The sequence below is a fragment of the Dermacentor variabilis genome, chromosome 2 (genome assembly GCF_050947875.1).
Source record: "Dermacentor variabilis isolate Ectoservices chromosome 2, ASM5094787v1, whole genome shotgun sequence".
NCBI classification, from domain to species: Eukaryota; Metazoa; Arthropoda; class Arachnida; order Ixodida; family Ixodidae; genus Dermacentor; species Dermacentor variabilis.
Genome location: NC_134569.1, coordinates 221588327 through 221608326, shown reverse-complemented (window position 1 = coordinate 221608326; position 20000 = coordinate 221588327). Strand labels below are relative to the sequence as shown.

At 45.8% G+C, this 20000-nt stretch overlaps 1 protein-coding gene across 1 annotated transcript in view; it reads left to right on the top strand.

Annotated features, from left to right (window-relative positions):
* The window catches only part of LOC142570700 (putative thiopurine S-methyltransferase), a 29318-nt gene that overhangs the window by 1987 nt on the left and 7331 nt on the right, over positions 1 to 20000 (top strand). The window contains exons 2-3 of the mRNA XM_075679048.1: positions 2756 to 2848; positions 15676 to 15805. Of these exons, the coding sequence (XP_075535163.1) occupies positions 2756 to 2848; positions 15676 to 15805 (223 nt within the window). The remainder of the gene's footprint in view (positions 1 to 2755; positions 2849 to 15675; positions 15806 to 20000) is intronic.

The window sequence follows — 20000 nt, the reverse complement described above, 5'->3', positions numbered from 1 at the left end:
CATAGGTCCAGTTTATGATCCAGCTCTGCAGTGGAGCCACTCCTCGCGCGCGCAGGAGGCAAATGCCGCGCGGTGTTCCATTTGCTTTTTTGCCTGCTGGTCGCGAGCTACATGCGGCAACTGCGCGCAAGCGCTGAGCAAGATGACACTTTTTAATGCAGGCCAAGCTCGAACGATTGGCGTAGCCGTAGAACTGCCAACCCCCAAAATTTTTAGTTTGTGTGTACATATATACACGCACGAAAGCACATATAAAGTATAGGACCCCCTCGATCCCTCGAAATAAAATCATTATTATGCCCGTGGCTCGAACAGCTCAAAAGTTCGCGTGTAAAAGCGCATTACCTTGCAACAAAAAGCGGTGCGATATTTTTGAGCACGCATGTGAAGTTTTCTCGCGGAGGCCGAAGACAAGAAATGTTTTAAAGGGTGTTTAGAGAAAACGTCACGCACGTGTGGTAGACAATTCTGTGAGCACATTTTGGCTGCCGGAAGGAGACGAGTAATGGATGTTGCCAACAGAATGATCGTGCCTGCAATTATGTCAGTGACCGTTGACCGTCATTCATCACTAAACGTCGTTCACAGCAGCTGCACGTTTTCGATATATGTGGTGCAGACACGTAAATTTAAACGCATTTGAAATGTTCACATGCGCACGTTATGCAAAGCTTATTTTTACGATTCATACAGCAAACTTAACAGCTTCTTCGTAGCAGCAAATCTGCAAGTGGAAAAAGATGCAAGATGCACGAGCTTCTAGTTCAAATTTATTTCGTACAAGGGAATGGATGAGCAATGGCCAGTGGCAGCAGGAGATGCGTGCTGGTTCTTGGAGCCTTGTGGGGCTGAATTCAAAGCCACTGGAAGGGCAACAAGTTATTAAGAGTAACAACAGGATATTTTTATTGGGCTAATCACAGAAGGTGACAAACTGGCAAAGTAATTATTCACACATTGTAGACTGTAGTATGTCAACACATTTTTCTTTATCTCTTCATACTACTCAGGTTTACTTACTATAGAACAGAGCTTATTAAACGTACAAAAATAATTTCACATTCCTCGCGTCGACTAAGGCTGACCGAACAAGCAAGATATTGCGGGCGCTGAATGCTGAAGCTAACCCAACTGTCCTATAAGCGGGAGCGCACTGTGTTTTCGCTTACTACAAAACAATGAACACCAGCACATCAATCGACTTTACATGGAAAATCAGAACGCCGACAAAAAAAAAAAAGACGGACCAGAGAAAAGTCATGGTGCAGCGGGCCAATTGCACCGGCTAGTGTTTACTCTGTTCTGAACCCACTTTTCTGGAGCCGCATAGTCAGAACAATCGTACAAGCAACAAAGCGAATTGAGCGAGTTGGTAAGTTAACATTCTTGGCGTATATGTGCAGGGCTACACAGACGTGTCGTCCTTTCTTTGTACCGCGTCTGTGTCCCGCTGCACATATACACCAAAAATTTCACAACTGAACGATCTCTCATGCCAGGCGTACGCATTCCAGCGTGTACGGGAGCATTAATCGATATGAATGCCGCTTTAGTTTAAACAAGCTGAACTCACCTCTGTAAAGAAGGGGAACGGACCTCGCATATCCTGGCCCCTTTCGGAAACGGCCGGTCTCGTCCGTCCGCACGGCACAGCTTAAAAAGCTTTGCCACCTTCCGTGCGATATGCGCAGTTTGATGCGCCGCAACCAGTCATACAGCAATACAATTGTCAAAATGATCGGCTTCGTAGCGCTTCACCGAAGTCAGTAACTTATCCTAGAATACCGTACCTGCAACCAGGAGCCGATCGTTGCTACGCGCGCTCGACGGTCCGCTGATTGAAATGTCGATGGCACTGACAGAAACGAGTCAGCGCCGTGTCCGTAAAGTTGACTTCGGAGCGTGTGGTTGATCATTTGACGTCAGTTTGCATCACGTGGTCGCGCTCGGTGAATAGCAGTGCGAGCGGCGCCGGAAAAGTGATGCGCAACTCTGGTCCCTGCGGAAGCAGGGACCAGAGTTGCGAACACTGGGGAGGCGGGGAGGCGGGGAGCAGAGCGCCATCTGGTGGTGTGGCAAGAAACCCAATGGCCTGCGCAGCAAGACCACAGCGACGGCGCCCGCAAACTCGTGTGAGGAGGCAAAGATAGCTTCGCTTTAAGAAAGAACAATCCACGTATTTAGTGGTAAAAACATCGTACTGTTTCTTGATACCAACGTCGCTACTGCAAGACGCCTTGCGGGCCTTCACAGCGTTGCAGCTATGCACGGAACAGTGCAAACACGCACACGCAAAAGAAAAAAATAAACTGGCCGTAAGAAAAGCGATGCAATGAAAAAAATCGTGAGCGATAAGATGCATCCGTGGTAGTAACGATGAACAAGAAGACTTAAAACTACCTTTGACGGCTTATTTGAAAAGATACACTAAGTGTCCATCGAGCATGTGGATGCCATTAGCTTCCTGTTTTCAATGTAGCTCTATTTAGAATAGCTGTTCGTTCAAATGTTGGCGAATGGTCGATGAGGGTTCTTTTAAATATTCTGATTTGGCTTTAGCCGTTCTGCGAACCTAAATAAAGCTCTATAGTTTTGCTTTGCTTTGTCAGAAATTCGAAGCGTATTCGAAACTGCCCTACAGTAGTATCGGTGCTCCGTGGAGTTTAATGATGTCATGAAAGTTGTTACAGTTTTAAGACTTCGCTGACAGCCTTCCAATGACTGCGCCCTTCCCTCTTTTTTTCCCCCTCAACAGCCTCCTTCGGGACAACGCATCAGCAGTCCTAGATGGCAAGCGTGAGGGAACCGTGTTCCTCCCCATGTGCGGAAACGCTACCGAGCTCAAGTGGTGAGGAAGTCGCTTTGGCTCTGACAACGTTGCGCTTTGTTCGACAGCGCTGTCTTGCTGGTTGTTACCACGACATCAGGCTGACGAGTGTAGGGTAAAGGATTTAATTTTTAGTTTATTTCACCACAATCATATTACATCGCTCTGACACATATACATATAAAAAAGAACTGTGGCGTGGAAGGCTAGAAACAGCTACGATTTTAAAGGCAGCTTCAGTGGCCTCGCCTCCAAGCTTGGAAGCAAGGCGTCCAAGTGTCAGCAATGAAAATTTAGTACATGTTAGAATAGAATGCATGGTACGATATATGTACGAAAGCTGCACAGCCTAGAAGGCACGAATAAGCAAAGCGGCTCGAATATTCAAAGCAGTAATAAATAAATAAATAAATAAATAAATAAATAAATAAATAAATAAATAAATAAATAAATAAATAAATAAATAAATAAATAAATTAATTAATTAATAAGCGCATGGTGATGTAAAATCATCCATTGCATTTTTGAAAAGAAGCTAAAAAAGTGTGCAAGAAATGCGGAATATACAATGGAGGGTTTCACTCGTATCAGGTAATAAAGAATAACGTATTTACAACAATAACATAAAAAGAAAACAATAAATCCGCCATTTCGTGCAAGAAGACGCAATCGCCCTGATGTAAGTTTAACTTCATTAAGTGTGTTGAAGTGTCACTATTAGCATTTGGAGAGCGGAGTTTCTTCGGCAACAGGCAATGTTCCAGTACTCGTGGTACCTAGTGGATCGGCAGAATGCATTTCGCTCTAGACTTGCTACAAGGATAGGGTTTCCGTTTCCTTGTTAATTTCAGTTTTATGAGCAGTTGTCAAAAAATAATCGCGCATACTATAAAAACCTAAAAGGTTATATTTGTTAAAGAATTGTGAAGGGTGAGCATTATATTTGTCCACAACAATAGCCTATACCCTAAGTGTGGACCGAAAGGTGCTTTATAAATTATCAATTTCCAAGTAACTGGGAGGAATGAATGGCACAGCCTAGATACGCCAATGTTATGCTTAACCAAACTACGCTTAACTTGTTTCGTACGATTTCTACATGACATATAGCATAGCATATGTTCATGGAAAATAACTCCCAGGACTATCACTCTTGGAGAACAATCAACGACAGCGTTATTCAGGCGTAGCTTTCTTGTAGTAGAGCACATGGTTTCCTTGAAACAGAAAAAGAACGGCGTTTGTTTTCAATAAAGTAGGTCATACGAACAAATCATTTAATGTTGTGTTAGCTAGTAAAACAAGGCCGTCCGTGTCCGTCCTTGTGAAAAGTAAGGTATAGTGTAATTCGCATACATGACATGCGGATCAATTGATATATGTTTACAATATTATTAATATAAATAGTAAATTTAAGGGCCCCAATATGCTATCTGGGGTACACCCTGTGCACGTCTTGCAAAGAGAATTTTTCAGTGTTTACGGTTGCACATTGTTGCTTATAGTTCCGATAACTCGTAATTAAATCCAATGCAAGGCCTTGGGCACCATAGAGTAATTTTTGTAAGAGTTTTTGGATTAAGCAGGCCGAATGTTTTTGTAAAGCAAAAAAAGGCCTAGATTCACCTTCTGTTTTTAATGTTGGCTAATATAATTTTGTTTTGCCGTAGCAATGACATTTTTATGGACGACTCAGACCTGGAACCATACCGAGCCGAAGATATTGCTGAGTGGGTGTTAAAAAACTTCCATAATCGGACAAAGATAATTTTTTCTATTGGCTTTGAGAAGAGCGGTCAGACGGATATTAGCCTCTAATTAGTAAGATAAGTTTTGTCCCCCGACCAACTGAACATCGCTCTAACATTTGTACGCTGCATACCTTGCGAGAAGGAAACTATGCTTACAATTAAATTGCAGCGTATGTTAAACGTAGGACCAATAAATCAATAACATAACAAACTGGTTGCATCTTCAAACTATCGATATCTTCTGACTTACTTTTTTAATTTTTTTTAAAGCATACATAACTTGATATTCTTTAGTCGGAGAAAGAAAAACCAGGGGAACAACGGGTAAGGTCACGCAAAGCAGCGCAGCTATGCCTTAGACGCTATCTGCTAATGAAGTGCGATGGTTGGTGATTTTCTCGGCCAGCACTTTAAGACTGTATGTTTGATCACCGGCAGTGATTTCTTCAACTGTTGAAATAACTTTCACCAATGACAGAATGCTGCTTAGTTTATTCCACGTCCCTTTAGCCACTTTTAACACCTTCAAACATGAGTGAATGATAATTACGCTTTGCTCGTTCCAGAAGATTAGTGAGGCAATTTTTATATTTCTTTTAATTCGATTGTCCATCGCGGCTACGGCATTCCGATGGGAACACGTCATGCAATACTTCTCCACTACCGGCCCCTAGGTGCACGTTAAAGTGGGACGGTCGCACGGCCGTGAAGCTCAGCTGCCATGACCCTTCTTTCCTTGCTATCCCTGTCAACTCCTTCACCGCACTGCAAACAGACGGTGGCAGCTGCGTTCTAGACTGTGTCTGCGTGCGCGGCACTCACAAAAAAATGTGGGCCGATCCAGGGACAGTGCAAAGAAACAGAAAGCGCAGTGTGCTGCTTCTCCAAGAAGCATCGTATCCCGTCGTCAGGTGAAATCATCGCTTGATTAAGACGTCATCGCGTGACGTTACGTTGCACGTGATGACGTCACCAGATTACGTCATCAGATGAGATAGGCACACGACGATGCCGTTATTCTTGTATATTCGAATTACTATCCGAAGCTATCAGGTGTGCAGCTTGTGTGTAAGCCGCACTTTACGAATTCTCTGATAAAATTTACTTTGAAAAATTCAATTATTTCAATAACGCGCTTGCGCTATGCGGATGGCCCAGGAGAATAAAGATGCATGCTGCATTTCTGCACACGTGCGTGCAGGCATGACGTACGCGTGCACACAGTGATGATGATCCTTGATGCGTGGGCGCCCTGCCCGTTGCATCTGTCCATAAGCGTGTGCTGCGACCGTAATTGACATTATGACAAACACTGTTGGAACACCGTACCTCCACCTAGCGGCTGCGGCCACTCAGGCAGACCTCAAATGGCAGCTGGAAATTGGCTTTGTCTTGGAGTTTCCGCTTAACAGAAATCTGTTTTCTCGGATATTCGAACGACAATTCAAAGCTTCCATGCCTGCAGTCGTACTTTACAAGTTCTCTGACGCGCTTTGAACAATTCAAGTAGTTCAATAAGGAACCTACGCTTGCAGGAGAGCCTAGAGGAATGAGCGTTCATGCTGTACTTCCGCACACGTACGTGCGCACATTACGTACGTCGCTTGTTGGGGGAGGTGGTGGTTGTCGAACGTAGGCCACAGCTTCGCTACACATCCACTTTCACAGGGTAGAATGGAGGCGGATTCTTTTCTTGGCAATCACTGCACGTATTTTGATGATGGTTGCTACTTATAAAAGTCAATCTTAAACTCGAGCGCACACATTCAGTGCATTTGTAAGTGCGCAAGCGCTTATTACAATGCCCTTTTGCTAGTCAATCAAGTTCCTATGTGTACAACGCTTAATTGTGGGAACAACTCGAACGTTACACAGCAATAACAAAACCCTCGATTACCGTGCAGCTTCACATTACCAGGTCTGTGTGCCCTAGAGATACATAAGGGCCGACTATAATTATGGAAGTAATATGTCCTGATTTATTGATTTAATAGATAGAAAAAAAACGTGCATTCATTCGCCTTTTGTTCTTGGTGCGATTAGAATTCTTTGGGAACTTCACTCATTTTGCAGCATTTGTGTTTGTCTGTATCCAGTCTCTTTGATAACTGGGTACCTCATAATAAGTGCGTGAGGTCCTTCAATGGACCTAACTGACGCCAACTGGGGTTACTGGGTATGTGACATTAGATATGCACCGGCCTTGAATGTAAATAATAATTAAAAAATCACTGCCCTTTCCAGTCCGTCAAGATGGTCGAATAGGGAAGCTTTGTTAGTTACACCGAGTGTTACACCATGCAAGCAGTCTATATTGTAAATCTTTTGTTTCTCCATTCTTCCACCTCATTTTCGCTTTTCCGTGCTTCACGTGGTGACCATGCTTTATGAACGCGCTTTTATTTGCGGTTCTCCCAGTGCTTTTTTAAACAGCGGAGCTGTTTAAGCTTTTAGTTCTGCCGGGTAGCATTACCAGAAAACTCAGCCCAGCTGTGCGCTGCATCGTGTTGCTAACAACCACCTGCGAGAGCATCGAGCCACGTAACGTCCTCGCACCCCACGCGCGAGGTGGAGTCGTGACGTCACAGGTCCCGGAAAAGCCGGCGCGGAGACACACCTCTTAGTTCTCTACTCCGTGCGTACGTGCTGCTGCCATGGGAACACCGAAGAAAGTCCGGACGCCTGAAGAATAAGTGGCTTATCAGGAAGAGCGCAATACTGCCAAGCGATGTTGGATCTGGAGGGCAATACCAATTGCTGTCCTCCAGATATTGGACCTTGCCGTTGGGTGCGGGAGTTGGCCGAGGTTGAGGAGGACTTTGAGATGAAAACTGGAGGTTTATTTACATTGTTTGCAGTGAGAGTACAAAGAAATTAACAGTCATAAAGTCATTACGGGCCGGCAGCAACTCGGACGCTGCGGCCCGTGGCAAGAAGCTCGAAAGAGATGAATGAAGGAATGCTCTCTTGCGGCTCCCGGTCTCTGGCTTTTAACCCCTTCGGTGTCTCGAAGTCAGGTCACGTTCGGCCAATCGGCGAGCCCGCTCAGGTGGCGTCATTTTCGGCCAATGCTAGGCGTCCGTACGAACGTAAGTCACACCCGGCGCATAGGGTCTCTCCATTGCCTCCACTTGTCTGAGGGAGTACTTCTCTGCGGTGTTGCCTTCCTGGTCTGCAACCGCCGTCACGAAAAGGATGGGGGGGTTGCTGCCAGGGCTTCACGGTGCATTAGAGCCGTCTTGCCTCGCGGCTTGCAAGCGCACAGCGGGGGCAGGCGGCTTGTTCTCGAGCGACCTTTCAGAGCCGCAAAGCAGCTTTGCTCGGGACCCACGTTACCTGGAACAGTGCCAGGCTCCCGCTACACTTTCGGGAAGAGTCAAGCAGTGGGACAACAGCTCCACATGCGGCGCACGAGGTGGGGGACGCCAACTTGTTTGGACGTGCCGCGCCTCGGGAACGTGCTAGATGTGCTTCTGCGCTCCTTAATTAGGTGTGACGCGATTCCATGTGCTCCGGTGAACTCGAAGGAGGCTCAGGGAAAGGTGCCATATTTAAAAGCGAGAAGTGATGCGTCGCCATCTAGGTAATCCGGAACACCGCGCCGAAGCTGCGGCTGTGAAGAGGCGATGACGAGTCGAGGATTCGGAGTTTCAGTCCAGGTAACGGGAGAATTGGCGCCTGAATGCTCCACGTCGCCGAGAAAGCGATCCCGGCCTGCGACTGCTCGAAAACTTCCAACATCAAGCCGGCCAAGACAACTTAGCAAAACATAGCATAACCTCGCAAAACCTACGAACAACTTAGTCAAGCCACGTAAAAGATAGGTGATCACAAGCTCCGCTGTAGACTCCAGCCTTGCACCGCTAGTGCAAGCTGCGCACGTTTCTTTTTGGCGCGGGAGGTTTCTGTTTGTGTTTTGCCGTGCTTTTTTGTGTGGGCAAGTTGGTCCGCTGATGCTTTTGCACGCCAGTAATTAGAGCGAGTTTGGCATGAAATGAAAAGCATGGATTGTTTTTTTTTATCCAATTTGTGTGTAATGTTCTATTTGCTTGATCTTGTGTTGTCCCTTCTACCGCTTGATCTTGAGTTGTTGTCCCTTATGTCGGCACTGCTCCGTGTGCCTCCTCCGCTTGCAGTGCTTTGTCTGGAGACGTCGAATCTTCCATTGCTTGCTCTTGAGTTGACGGCAGATGGCCGCCTTTACATTTCGCAGTCACAGCCCTGTGCTTCAAAGTTAAATCTGTCCGTCACGTAAGACAATGAATGGCCCTAACCCACTGAATCAATGGCTCATACCTCCGTAAACGCGGCCTCGCCGTTACCACGACAGAAGAGAAGTGAAATTCTACGCTGGAATGAGGAGCGGCAACGGAACCAGCTGCGGAGGAAGACAATGCTCGAGCCATTGCTGATGATAATAGTTTTAGCGAACTCCTACAACAACGGTCCTGGGTCCGCATAAAAATAGCTCCGCTGTAAAAACCTTTGAAATGTTTCCGGTGCTGGGCGGAATCCAACCGACACCATATAAATTCCGACAGTCTTGTCTGAGTATTCATGGTTATATTGCGCTCAGTTTTACAAACACGATATTAAGGAAGGACAGGACGTGGACGGACGTGGATGGACGATCGGACGAATATCCTGTTTGTAAAACTGAGCGCAATATAACCATGAACGTTCACCAACTAGCCCCCTTCATTGCTTTACTAATTGTCTGAGTATAAATTCACACACTGGTCACGCGCAGGCTTTCCGGCAGCTACGATAGATAACGCAACATGTGAAGAGGCAAGCTTAAGAGAGGAGTTCGGCTGCAGTTCATGCCTCCCACATGACGCGTTTTCGCGGTGGCCACGCGATGGGTCGTTTCATTTCTTCAATGCTAATCGATGACTTTGCCAACATGTTTGCCGAATGCAGTATTACAGCACTCATCTAAAACCCGTGTGATAAGTTTAATCTTGTTCAAAAATTGCAGTCATGCCTTCAGGCACGTATTGTCGTCATGATATGTCTGTGGATTTTGTCGTCTGCAGTAACTAACAGAAAGTACACTACAGCTGCGTTGGATAGCTTTAGCTGAGCTTTTCCGAACCGCCCCGCTCTCGGTGAATTCGAACAAAGTACACACAGCCGCTCAGTGAGAATGCTAGTGCGCTTGCACACAACAATCATTCCCATAGCGGAACATAGAGCGCTGCCAAGTCAATAGAGGTAAGCGTAATGGAATCATCAACGGTTTATCCGCCTCTAGGAGACAGCTCTCCATAAAGTTCTGCAGTTTTGAACAAAGCGCGATACAATGACAGCGATAACAAGGTGTCAAATATTATCAGGTATATAAGTATCAAGCAAGGTACCAGGTTTGTCCGTTATATATAAAGGTATAAAGTACTTTCATAGCGCTTGGACAAATCAGATGGTGTTCCAAATATTCACAGCAGCAGCATGTCACGACGCAGCACGCAAGCCAAACTGCTGCTGGGTAGGAGGAGCAGGGACTGATTGCTAGAGGGCTTCTAACAGAATAGAGTTTCCTACAAAAATTACTAGAGAGAACTCTGGCGCTAGTGTCTACGGGAGCTGCAATGGGAGCGGGTGTAACCATAGAGCTTCCTTCAAAAATTAAATATTTGTAGGAAACGCTATGGTTGAACCAGCATGGGAATTATGAGAAGTACATGGATTTGCCTAAACTTCGTCCTTTTGGCTTCAAACGGCTTTGTGACTTTTGTAAACTCGTCATTTTCAACAGTGTATTGCGTAATAAGTAATTAAGCAAACATTATTAAAATTGTTCGACGACAGGATTCGAACACAGGAACTCTAGCACAGAAGCCTGATATTAGAGAGTTTTAGAATAGGGGCCCCAAATGTTTTGGGGCCCCAAAGAAATAGCGTCGAAGCCACTGCGCATGCGCAAGACGCAAACTGCCTTTGGGTTTTGCGTTGGGAACGCTATTTCACCGATTTAGCGGGAGCCCAAATAGCGGCCCCAAAAGCTTTGCGTCGGCAAACATGGCGGCACCCATCAAAGCGACGGCTCTAACCTAGCACAAAACTGGGTTCGATTCGCGGTAACGCGTGAAGTTCGCAAGCTAGGAGAAGTGACTGCGGTTATCGCTTTCTCTCAACTAGCGTGTGTTATGAAGATTGACTCATTAGACGCCGCTGATTTTGAATTCGATTGTAGATTTTATGGCTCGTAGGCCTAACACGGCTAAGCTTGGCCGGTGAAGGCTAGTAAAGTTGGTTTGCTCAAAACCAAGCGCAACTAATTGTTTGCTGCTTACAGAATAACCTTTAAATTGTAATTAAGTGCGAATACACGAAAGTCAAAATTATTATTCCTATCATAAAATGGTATATTTTATTTAATTATTTCTAATAGCTTTTCTTTTACGCCGTAGTGGCGCTGTCAGCGCAAGACGCTATCCGCAAACGTAAAACCCTATTCTAAAACTCTGCACTCCTGCGTGCCCCAACGCTAACACCCGCAAAGCTCTTTGGGGCCCCAAACTGTTGGGGCCCCTATTCTAAAACTCTCTATTGAAGCCATTAAGCCACGAGCGCATGTATCGACAAGCGAATGAAATGTCCTTATGAACTTATTACGGGCATGCCAGTGCCGTGAGACGCTTGGCGCGTTTTGATTTGGCCACCGGGACAAGCTCAATCGTTGCAATTAATAGCAATTGTGCGTGTTCCCGACGTCTTCTGCACTTCGAAGAGCAAAGATTGCGCTGAATTTTACGTCAAGAATGATATAGCGTAATATACAAAGCCACAAGGACGTCTGAATCCACAAGCACGAAGATCAGACAAATCCATGTACTTCCCATAATTTCCATGGTGGTACAACGACTGCAGCACCAGAGTTCCCTCTAGTAATTTTTGTAGGAAACTCTGTCTCTCACAATGCTGCTCTAGAGTTACTGTATATGGCGCCCGTAGGAAGCCAGAGTTGGCCTCCGTTTTCCACGTGCCGCTCCGTTGCCATTCGCCAAGGGCAGTCACGTGCAACTCCGAATTACTCCAGAGAAGCCACCCTAACAGTGGCAACATGGCAGCGCCCATACAGCGCCGACCACCAGCTTCGATCCGAATTCGTGCTTGTTTCTGGCTCTCCGCCTTATCAGTAAGGAACAAACGGCAAGATCTGTCATCGCTAAGTCTCATGTCAAGCTGGCGTCAAATCATTAGGTATACTTTGTTGTAATTATTGAGATAGGCTGTTTGTTTTCACACTGCTAGGACTACAGACACAGCACCAAGCCGTATAACTGGTTTGCTTCTAGTTAGCAGGTGGAGCCACAGCATTAGCTTTGGCGATGCGTTGACGATGCGGAAAGCTATAAAAGCCTAATTGTTCACTGCATCATTAATTTGTTACATCGCTCTAGCATGGTACTTGATGGCGGTAGCGAGCAAATGCCAAGTACACTCTAAGAAGAGTTTACACCCTTTGGCGTGCCCCTTCTGCCACACAACCATAATCGTCATCTGCCTTGATGCGTTTCCTTGCTTTAACGCCGCGAGCCCGGAACTTTCCAGTAACGAACGGCACGCGCGTTATCAGCATAGAACAGTTTACACCCTTTGGAGTGTCCCTTCTGATAACACGCGTGCCGTTCGTTACTGGAAAGTTCCGGGCTCACGGCGTTAAAGAAAGGAAACGCATCAAGGCAGATGACGATTATCGTTGTGTGGCAGAAGGGACACGCCAAAGGGCGTAAACTGTTCTTAGAGTGTAGACGCCAAATAGACGCTGAGGAGACGCTCTCGCGCAGGTGAGCATTTTTAAGGGCATTCGCCCGTGCTACTTGCTAAGGAAGCTCCAAGGTAACTACAGGGAAAGCGCATTGGTAAAGCGAAGCTCTGCTGTCGCATGCATGTAAACGCGGGTTATGGTTACGGCGTCAAAACATCTTTTGCGTGAATCCACCAACCATGGAGCATGTAACATGATGGCAAGCAGACGCTGAGCACACGAAGCGACTCGGATGAGCATATATCGAAGGGCACTCGGCCTTCTTATTGTCTAAGAATTCGTGTAGGTACCACAGTGCTGCATCCGGCTCATGCGATGGATCCCCTCTGTAATAGCTTTGTGGTGTTGAAGGTATACAATAAATGAAATAACCCCTGCGCGAACGAGAGTTGGCTTCACTGCACAAAAGTGGATTGCAAGATGGCGGATCTATACCCAACAGTGGCTCCCTGCCGGAGCCATATGAAGCGACTCTATGCTGCTCGAATGAGCAGCGCCACGAGAGGCGATGGAGCACGTGATTTAGCCTCAGTGGATCAGATCGACGAGAAACCCTCGCCGTTAGTCAGTGGCCAGTGATTAACTACCGCGATTGCGTTAATGGCCGCGTGTCGCAGAAAATCCGGCATCGGCATCGGCGGACGTGTCCGTGAGCGAAAATTTCCCTATATATTTAGGTGTACGTATATTCCGCAGCTTTCCATATATACCGTCTGACTCACGTGATAACAGCAGCGAGAGTGTGGCCCCAAGAAACTTCCCGTCACGGGCCTTACCAGTCTACTGCGCCAGAAGACAAAGCGCATTTCTAAGCTGTTTCGCTGTGCGGAAAGCCTATTTTTAACTTTCGAGATGAAAGACATGCGCATTACACCTCAAGACTAAGACATAAAATTTTCGTATAACTTACGGAAACATTCACTTGTAAGATTGTCGTTATGAACAGAGGAAATGTGTTGAAAATCGACGGGCTTAGGTTTTAACGAACACCTGCCACTCGATATCGGAGCCAATGCCTTTCTTGCTCGCTCAATTTAGCGGGCTACGTCAATGATCAAAACCGGAAGCCGTCCACGGACAATGTTTGTATACAATGAAAGAATCTATGCACGCGGTATATGCGGCTTAGATTACCACATTATTCTATCATTAATGTTGCTCGTACCTTCTCCTACATTCTTGACAAGGTTGTTCCTCGGAATTTTCGAGTGGATGCCCACAACCAAAAGTCACGAAACAAAACTGCGACAGCGGATGCCTTTTATGTGAAATCTTCTCGGACTTAGATATTAAAAGTGCAAAACAGTAACAGACACCTGAAAATGATGTAATTTTACTAGTGCGGCTGTGCACTGCCTCCGGGATCGGCCCGCACAGGAGGCCGCGTTTCTACCAGATTGCTAGCTTTCGCGCAAAGCGTTCGCTGACAACGTTTCGCGGTAAACATTACGGTTACATAAGGCTAGTCGCCGTGAAGCGTGAGAAGCAGTCGGGGATTTTGGTATGCGGTCGCGTTTCACTCTTAAACGCGAAGCTTAAGCGTACACCGAAGTTGTGAGTAACGTTAGCTTCACGTATACGCTTGGCTTCGCTCAGACCACTGCATACGCGCAGCAACTCAGCAGGAACGCTAGTGTGCTTGCATAGTATGCGTGAGCACAGCGCCCATGCCAGCAGCAGAATGCAGAATTGCTGCCCTGCTGCCAAGCCGGCTGGGCAGAGCGTCGACGGTGCGTCCACTTCGCTTCGTTGATTTGCAGCCAGACGCACTCGCCGTTTCTGGAGGCCCTCGCAGTACGCACGCGGGTATCGCACACGTAATGCGAAGACGTGGGATCGTTCCTCACCTGCGGCAATTTGTTTTTTCTTCCACTTTCACCTCCATTAATTTACCATTTATGTAATTCAATTAGTAAATCCAAGTAATTTGCTCTATGTTTTCCTTGGTTTCTTTGTTTTTTGGTGTCTCATGACATGATTAGTAGCAGTAGAGTAGTAGTAAGTAGTATTAACTAGTTGATGTAGTAGCAGCAGTAGTAATAGTAGTAGCAATAATACTTGAATACGTGTTAGGAGGGTTGGCAGTTTGCGTTAATCACATCAAGCCTGCAACGTCCACTTTAGCGCAATTTTTCTGTTCTTTGGCAGAGCAGACAGGCAAGCAGTGAACTTTATTAAGGTCCTAAGGAGTGACTCCGAAACTCCCTTACGTGAGGGGAGCCGCCGCGGGCCGCTTACACGTTGGGACGGGCAGGCCGTGCCTGACCGCCGCGGGTCCTCTGGACGGCCCGTACCTGAGCTACGAGGTCGGAGCTCTTGAGCGCCTCCTGTCACTCTTCTCCCGTGGTGAGATGATCGCGGTTCCGTAACGAGGGACACCGCCAGAGCCTGCGTTCTAAAGTGCAGAAGGGATCTCCGCAATTTGACAATCGGACTCGAACGAGCCCGCGTACCTGCTGACCCTGGCTAGGCTGGGACAGGACCTGGTCTGCAGCATGCGAAGGGTGGAAGATTGAGGTCTGGAGAGCTTGGCGTGGGGCGGGGGTTCGACCCTCCTGCTTAGCTGATAGTGCTTTGTAATCTCGTGGAACGCGTGGAGCGAGTCCTTGTGGGGCTCCGCGTCCGCACCAGCACATGCGAACGGTGTTTCCCCGGCACGGCGGGTGAGTTCGCACCCGCGGGCATGGGTCAGCTCGTTGGCGTGGGGAACGACGGTGGAGACCCGAGGCCCCATGTTGGCCGGGGACCAAGTGGTGACGAAGGGGGTAACGCGCCTGCCGCAAAGCAGGGCGCCCGCCTCCCTCGAGACCGAACTTGTGGCGAAGGCCCTGACCGCCGCCCGAGAGTCCGTGTCGACCTGCAGTCTGATACCGTCCCGGAGGGCGAGGGCCACCAAGACCTGTTCCGCCAGTGCCGGGGACGAGCACCGCATGAACGCTGTGTTAAGGATGTTTGGCAGAGCAACGTGACAATATTAAAATACGAGGTGAGAGAGCGAAAAAAAAGCGTTTATAAATGTCTTTGTTGGGGTCAAGCGGAGCGGGCACTGGGAGTCTAGCACCATCGGAGCTGCCCTTCCTGAGGCGGCGGCCAGACCGTGAGTCTTGGCGGCGTCGTCGGCCTGCCGGACTGCCCAGAGATGGTTCTCCGGGCATGCGCTGAGCAGCACAGCCTCCCACTGCTCGGGCGTGGCGATTTTAAACGTCAGTAGGCGTTCGCATGGTTCACGGGACATTCAGTGCATTTTGTGACTGTGGAAAAGTGTGTCGCTTGCATTCTCGAAAACAGCCCGACAACTTATCTGCGAAGTGTTTTCTGTGTAGGTTCTACGACCAAGGCTTCCGTGTGGTGGGTGTCGAGTTTCTGGAGACAGTGGTTCGCAGCTTCTTTGCCGCCAACGACCTGACGGCCCTGGAAGGCCGCTCTGCCGTAAACGGCTGCAAGATCCTGCATGTGAGTATGTACTGTAACACCACGAGGTACAAATAAAGGGGTTGGAGCATCTGACGGCATGGAAGAGAAGGCTATAAAGGGATACGCCACAGCTCCGGCTTCTCGCACAGTGCAGGTTTCTGTCTAAACTTTGATTCAGCATCAAGTAATAAATGATTCAACATCGGTTACGGTGCCGTTTGTGTTTACCAGAACTTCAAGAGGAGTTACAACATGGAGCCTGCGCTTCAATTTCCCTTTGGATGTACAGTTCTGCAATAAATGTAACGCCGATAACAGTGAGATTAGTGTTTTGTAAATCTTCTATGTCACGCGTAATCTACCCACCATGAAGGCACCTTTCGGTGGGTTTTGGCACAAGTGCCTTTAGCAAGTTCGTTTAAAAGGAATAGTGTGCGAAACAGCGTGTTTATCCGATACTGTGAAGCACCAATACTGTTCTTGCTGCATGCACTCATATGTCGTATGTATAAACTCGTTCATTTGCGCCCATTCCGCTACTACAAATCAACTTGTTCTGTGTGGATCAAACAGGGGAGCAAATACGTAAAAACTGTGGACGAAAGAGCTACAAACGCGTTTAAACAGGACTGGATTAAACAGGTCCATTTTCCTAATCCTATTTGATAGAACACGTTTTCAAACAATTGGTGTTTCATGACACAGCGATAGGACTGTAGCCAGCTTTATATTATTAAACGTTCTGTTCGTTCATTGCACAGGGTACTCGCAAGCAAATGAAGGATACTCAGCAAGCAAGAATGTCAGGAGAAACAAAGCGTTTCATTTGACACAAAGGTTGGTCTCTAAATGCGAAGCGGGCATAATCAACATTATCCCGATGTCATGCCACAGAGCAAAATTCGCTGACGTTTTGTTGCGATGAGGTACACTTTCCCTGTACGGTACACCTTTTGTTTGCCGAAACCGAAACTGGTTCACAGAAGCAAGTAATAGAATAAATAGTTAATTGTATACTCTTACGCTTGTCAGTGGCCTCTTCTAAGATTAATAATGGCCCATTATTCTTCATCTTACACCAAAAAATTGCCAGCGCCTAAATGTTACCTAAATGTTAAATGTTACGCGCATGTAGGGTCACAAATCGTTCATTAAATGGCTCCCAGTGTCCAAATTTAGCGTTCAATTTGCAAAACAAAAGTGTGAAGATGCAACGAAATGGAAGTGAAAATTTGGTCTCGTGTGTCCGATGTTTCCGTAGTGATTAAAATGGTGTTTTGTACGGTGATAATACAGCCTTCTATATATTTATGCTAGTACGCACAATTTTACGTAGGATATATATGAGGACTTATGTATTTCAAGTACGTAAACAATACTCGGTGAGTTTCAGGTGAAAAGGTGCAAGTTACTCGCTAGAGCGTTGTCTCGGCAGTTAAGTAGCCTCAATCAGTTGCCACGATTACATAGGTCTAAACAAATGACATTATAGAGAAGTACAGTGCACAACTTTGAATAAATGTGCTGTTTCACTTGACGCAAGCCATGTCCTGGTTTGGACACGATGAAGTGGAAGGGCGTGAATTTCAAGGAAATTCTTAGGGTCTCCAACACATATCCTGAAAAATGGCAAACATTTCGAGATTTCTGCCCACTTCATGTGACTTCACGGATTACAAAGGGCCTGCTTGTGACTTTTTTCATCACATCAAATCATTGAAGCCAGAGAGGCATTATAATGAGATCAGCCGTCGCTTTTTTTACCCTTACGTAGCCGTAAAGGGCAAAGAAAGATTAAAGTATTTCCATGATGTTCTTCGCGTTGTTGACGAGAATAAAATGGGGTGGCGTTATCGAATGCCTTGCGTCACTGCGCTGGCACGTTAGCAACATGTGGCAAGTGGCAAATATTGTAAGTCCAGCAATGTGTTATCTAGGCGCAGTACTCTTTGCCGGAACATCGGTGAAGTAGCTGATACATAAAATCTTCGACCGATGGTAATCCATGGCTCCAAAGTTGGAATCCTCATGGGGGCGCTGCGATTTTTCACTTACATCGGGTAAAAAGATTTGCAATTCCAGCGACATGCAGCGGTGAGCATCAAACCGACGAGGACAGCGAGCTTGTAACAGCGATCGTGTTAAAGCCGGTAACAGTGCTCAACTCATCACATGTTCTTTTCGGTTCTCCTACACTGAGAAAAAAAAATCAGTATGACCTTCCTGTTGTTACAGACGTTGTCTTTCTATGGCGACGTAGACTACTGTGCCTGAGTGCGCCTAAAGTTACGATATGACCTTGCGGACAGAAATATTAATTTGTCACTAAAATATCGCCGTCGGTGAGATATGTGCCGAAGGCACGGCCCACACTACCGCGCTCCTATAGAGCACAGCCCGAACACATGGGGCTGAGATTAATGAGATTAATGATATTATATTAGGTTTCAAAAATAACTGTTCTTGCGGTTTTGATGGCATTAAGGTAGCACCAATTAAAGCAATGGCTGAGCTAATAGTTAATCTACTTTGTCATATAATAAATCTAATCTTGGCAACAGGTATTTTCCCCGAAAGAATGAAAATGGCAAGAGTTACTGTTTTGTTTAAAGGCGGTGCTGCAAATATAATTAGTAATTTAAGACCTATATCAGTTCTACCGATGTTTTCCAAAATAGTAGAAAAAGTGATTAGTACACGGATTACTACCTATCTTAACAAACACCAGTTAATTTCTCCCAGCCAGTACGGATTTCAGACGAAGAAATCAACTGAATCTGCCTTGCTCAGTATTAAGGATAAGCTTATTAACAACATAGAAAATCAATTATACACATTAGGTGTTTTTCGAGACTTCAGCAAAGCGTTTGATTCTATTAAACATAATATACTTCTTAGCAAACTACCGTATTATGGAATACGAGGCACTTCACCTAAATTATTGCAGAACTACCTTTCCGGTCGTTCCCAGTATGTTGTTATTAATAATGCCACGTCTAATTCTGAGCTAATAAAATTTGGTGTTCCTCAGGGGTCTATCCTAGGACCTGCTCTGTTTCTTTTATACATCAATGACATGGTATCTATCCCACAAACCCCTTCTATTATCCTTTAGGCTGACGACACAAGTGTATTTTTTCTGGTAACAATTTAGGTTCCTTAATTCCGCGTGTAACCTTATGGCTTAAGAATATATCTGACTGGCTTTTTACAAATGAACTCTAATTAAATGTTGACAAAACTAAGTACATTGTTCTTACCCCTGTTAACAGACCTGTTTATATTAATAATGATGTGGCATTCGAGTCGCGACCGCTAAAAAAGGTAACACAAATTAAATTTTTAGGTGTTCAGTTTCATGAAAACCTTCGTTGATCTTGCCATGTTCAGTATATTAAGCGCAATATTGCACATTGTATTGGTATGCTTAATAAGTTTCCCTTATTGTTGTCTCGTTATATACGACGTCAACTGTATTTTAATACTGTTCATTCGCGACTGCATTACTGCCTGCTTGTTTGGGGCACCCCTACTAGGTCGAACATGGAAAGCCTCCATCGATTACAGAAAAAAGAAGTGTGCGCTTTATTGAAAATCTACCACAACGTGAATCAACATCTGTATATTTTTCGCAGAATCGCATCCTGGACATTGAATCACTATATAAACGGCGATTATCAGAGCTTGCATATTCAGATTTCGAAACTGATCCACAACTCTTCTCTTTGACGTATACCAAACATGAATCCCATTACGAGTTTAGGAGAACCAACTTCATCAAGTCTAAATGTAGGACGAATTACGGGACACAGCTGTTAAGTTGGCAAATTCTTAATCTGTTAAACCTTTACCCTGCTCTGATTAACATCATGGAAAACTGTTCCTCTTTGCCTGCTTTCCGAAACCAGGCAAAGAGATTTTTCTTAAATCGTGTATAAACCAGTTAGAAATTCTTCCTTTGTTTTTTTTTTGTCAAGTGAACATATTTGTCATGTGAACATTTTTTGATTGTCGTATAGGAGATCCAGTTAGATTTCTTTCTGTGTTTTCTTTTGTTCAATTGAACATGTTTGTAGTTATTATACATTCTTAATTAGATTGATTTGAATGTTTCAATGTACGTATATTGCTGTATGTGAATTGTTGTAGTTTTCCTGTAAAAACAAATTGTTTGTACTTCGTAACTTACCATGTCGAAACTGTGCCTGCGGGAATTCAGGATGTCTAGGGCCTC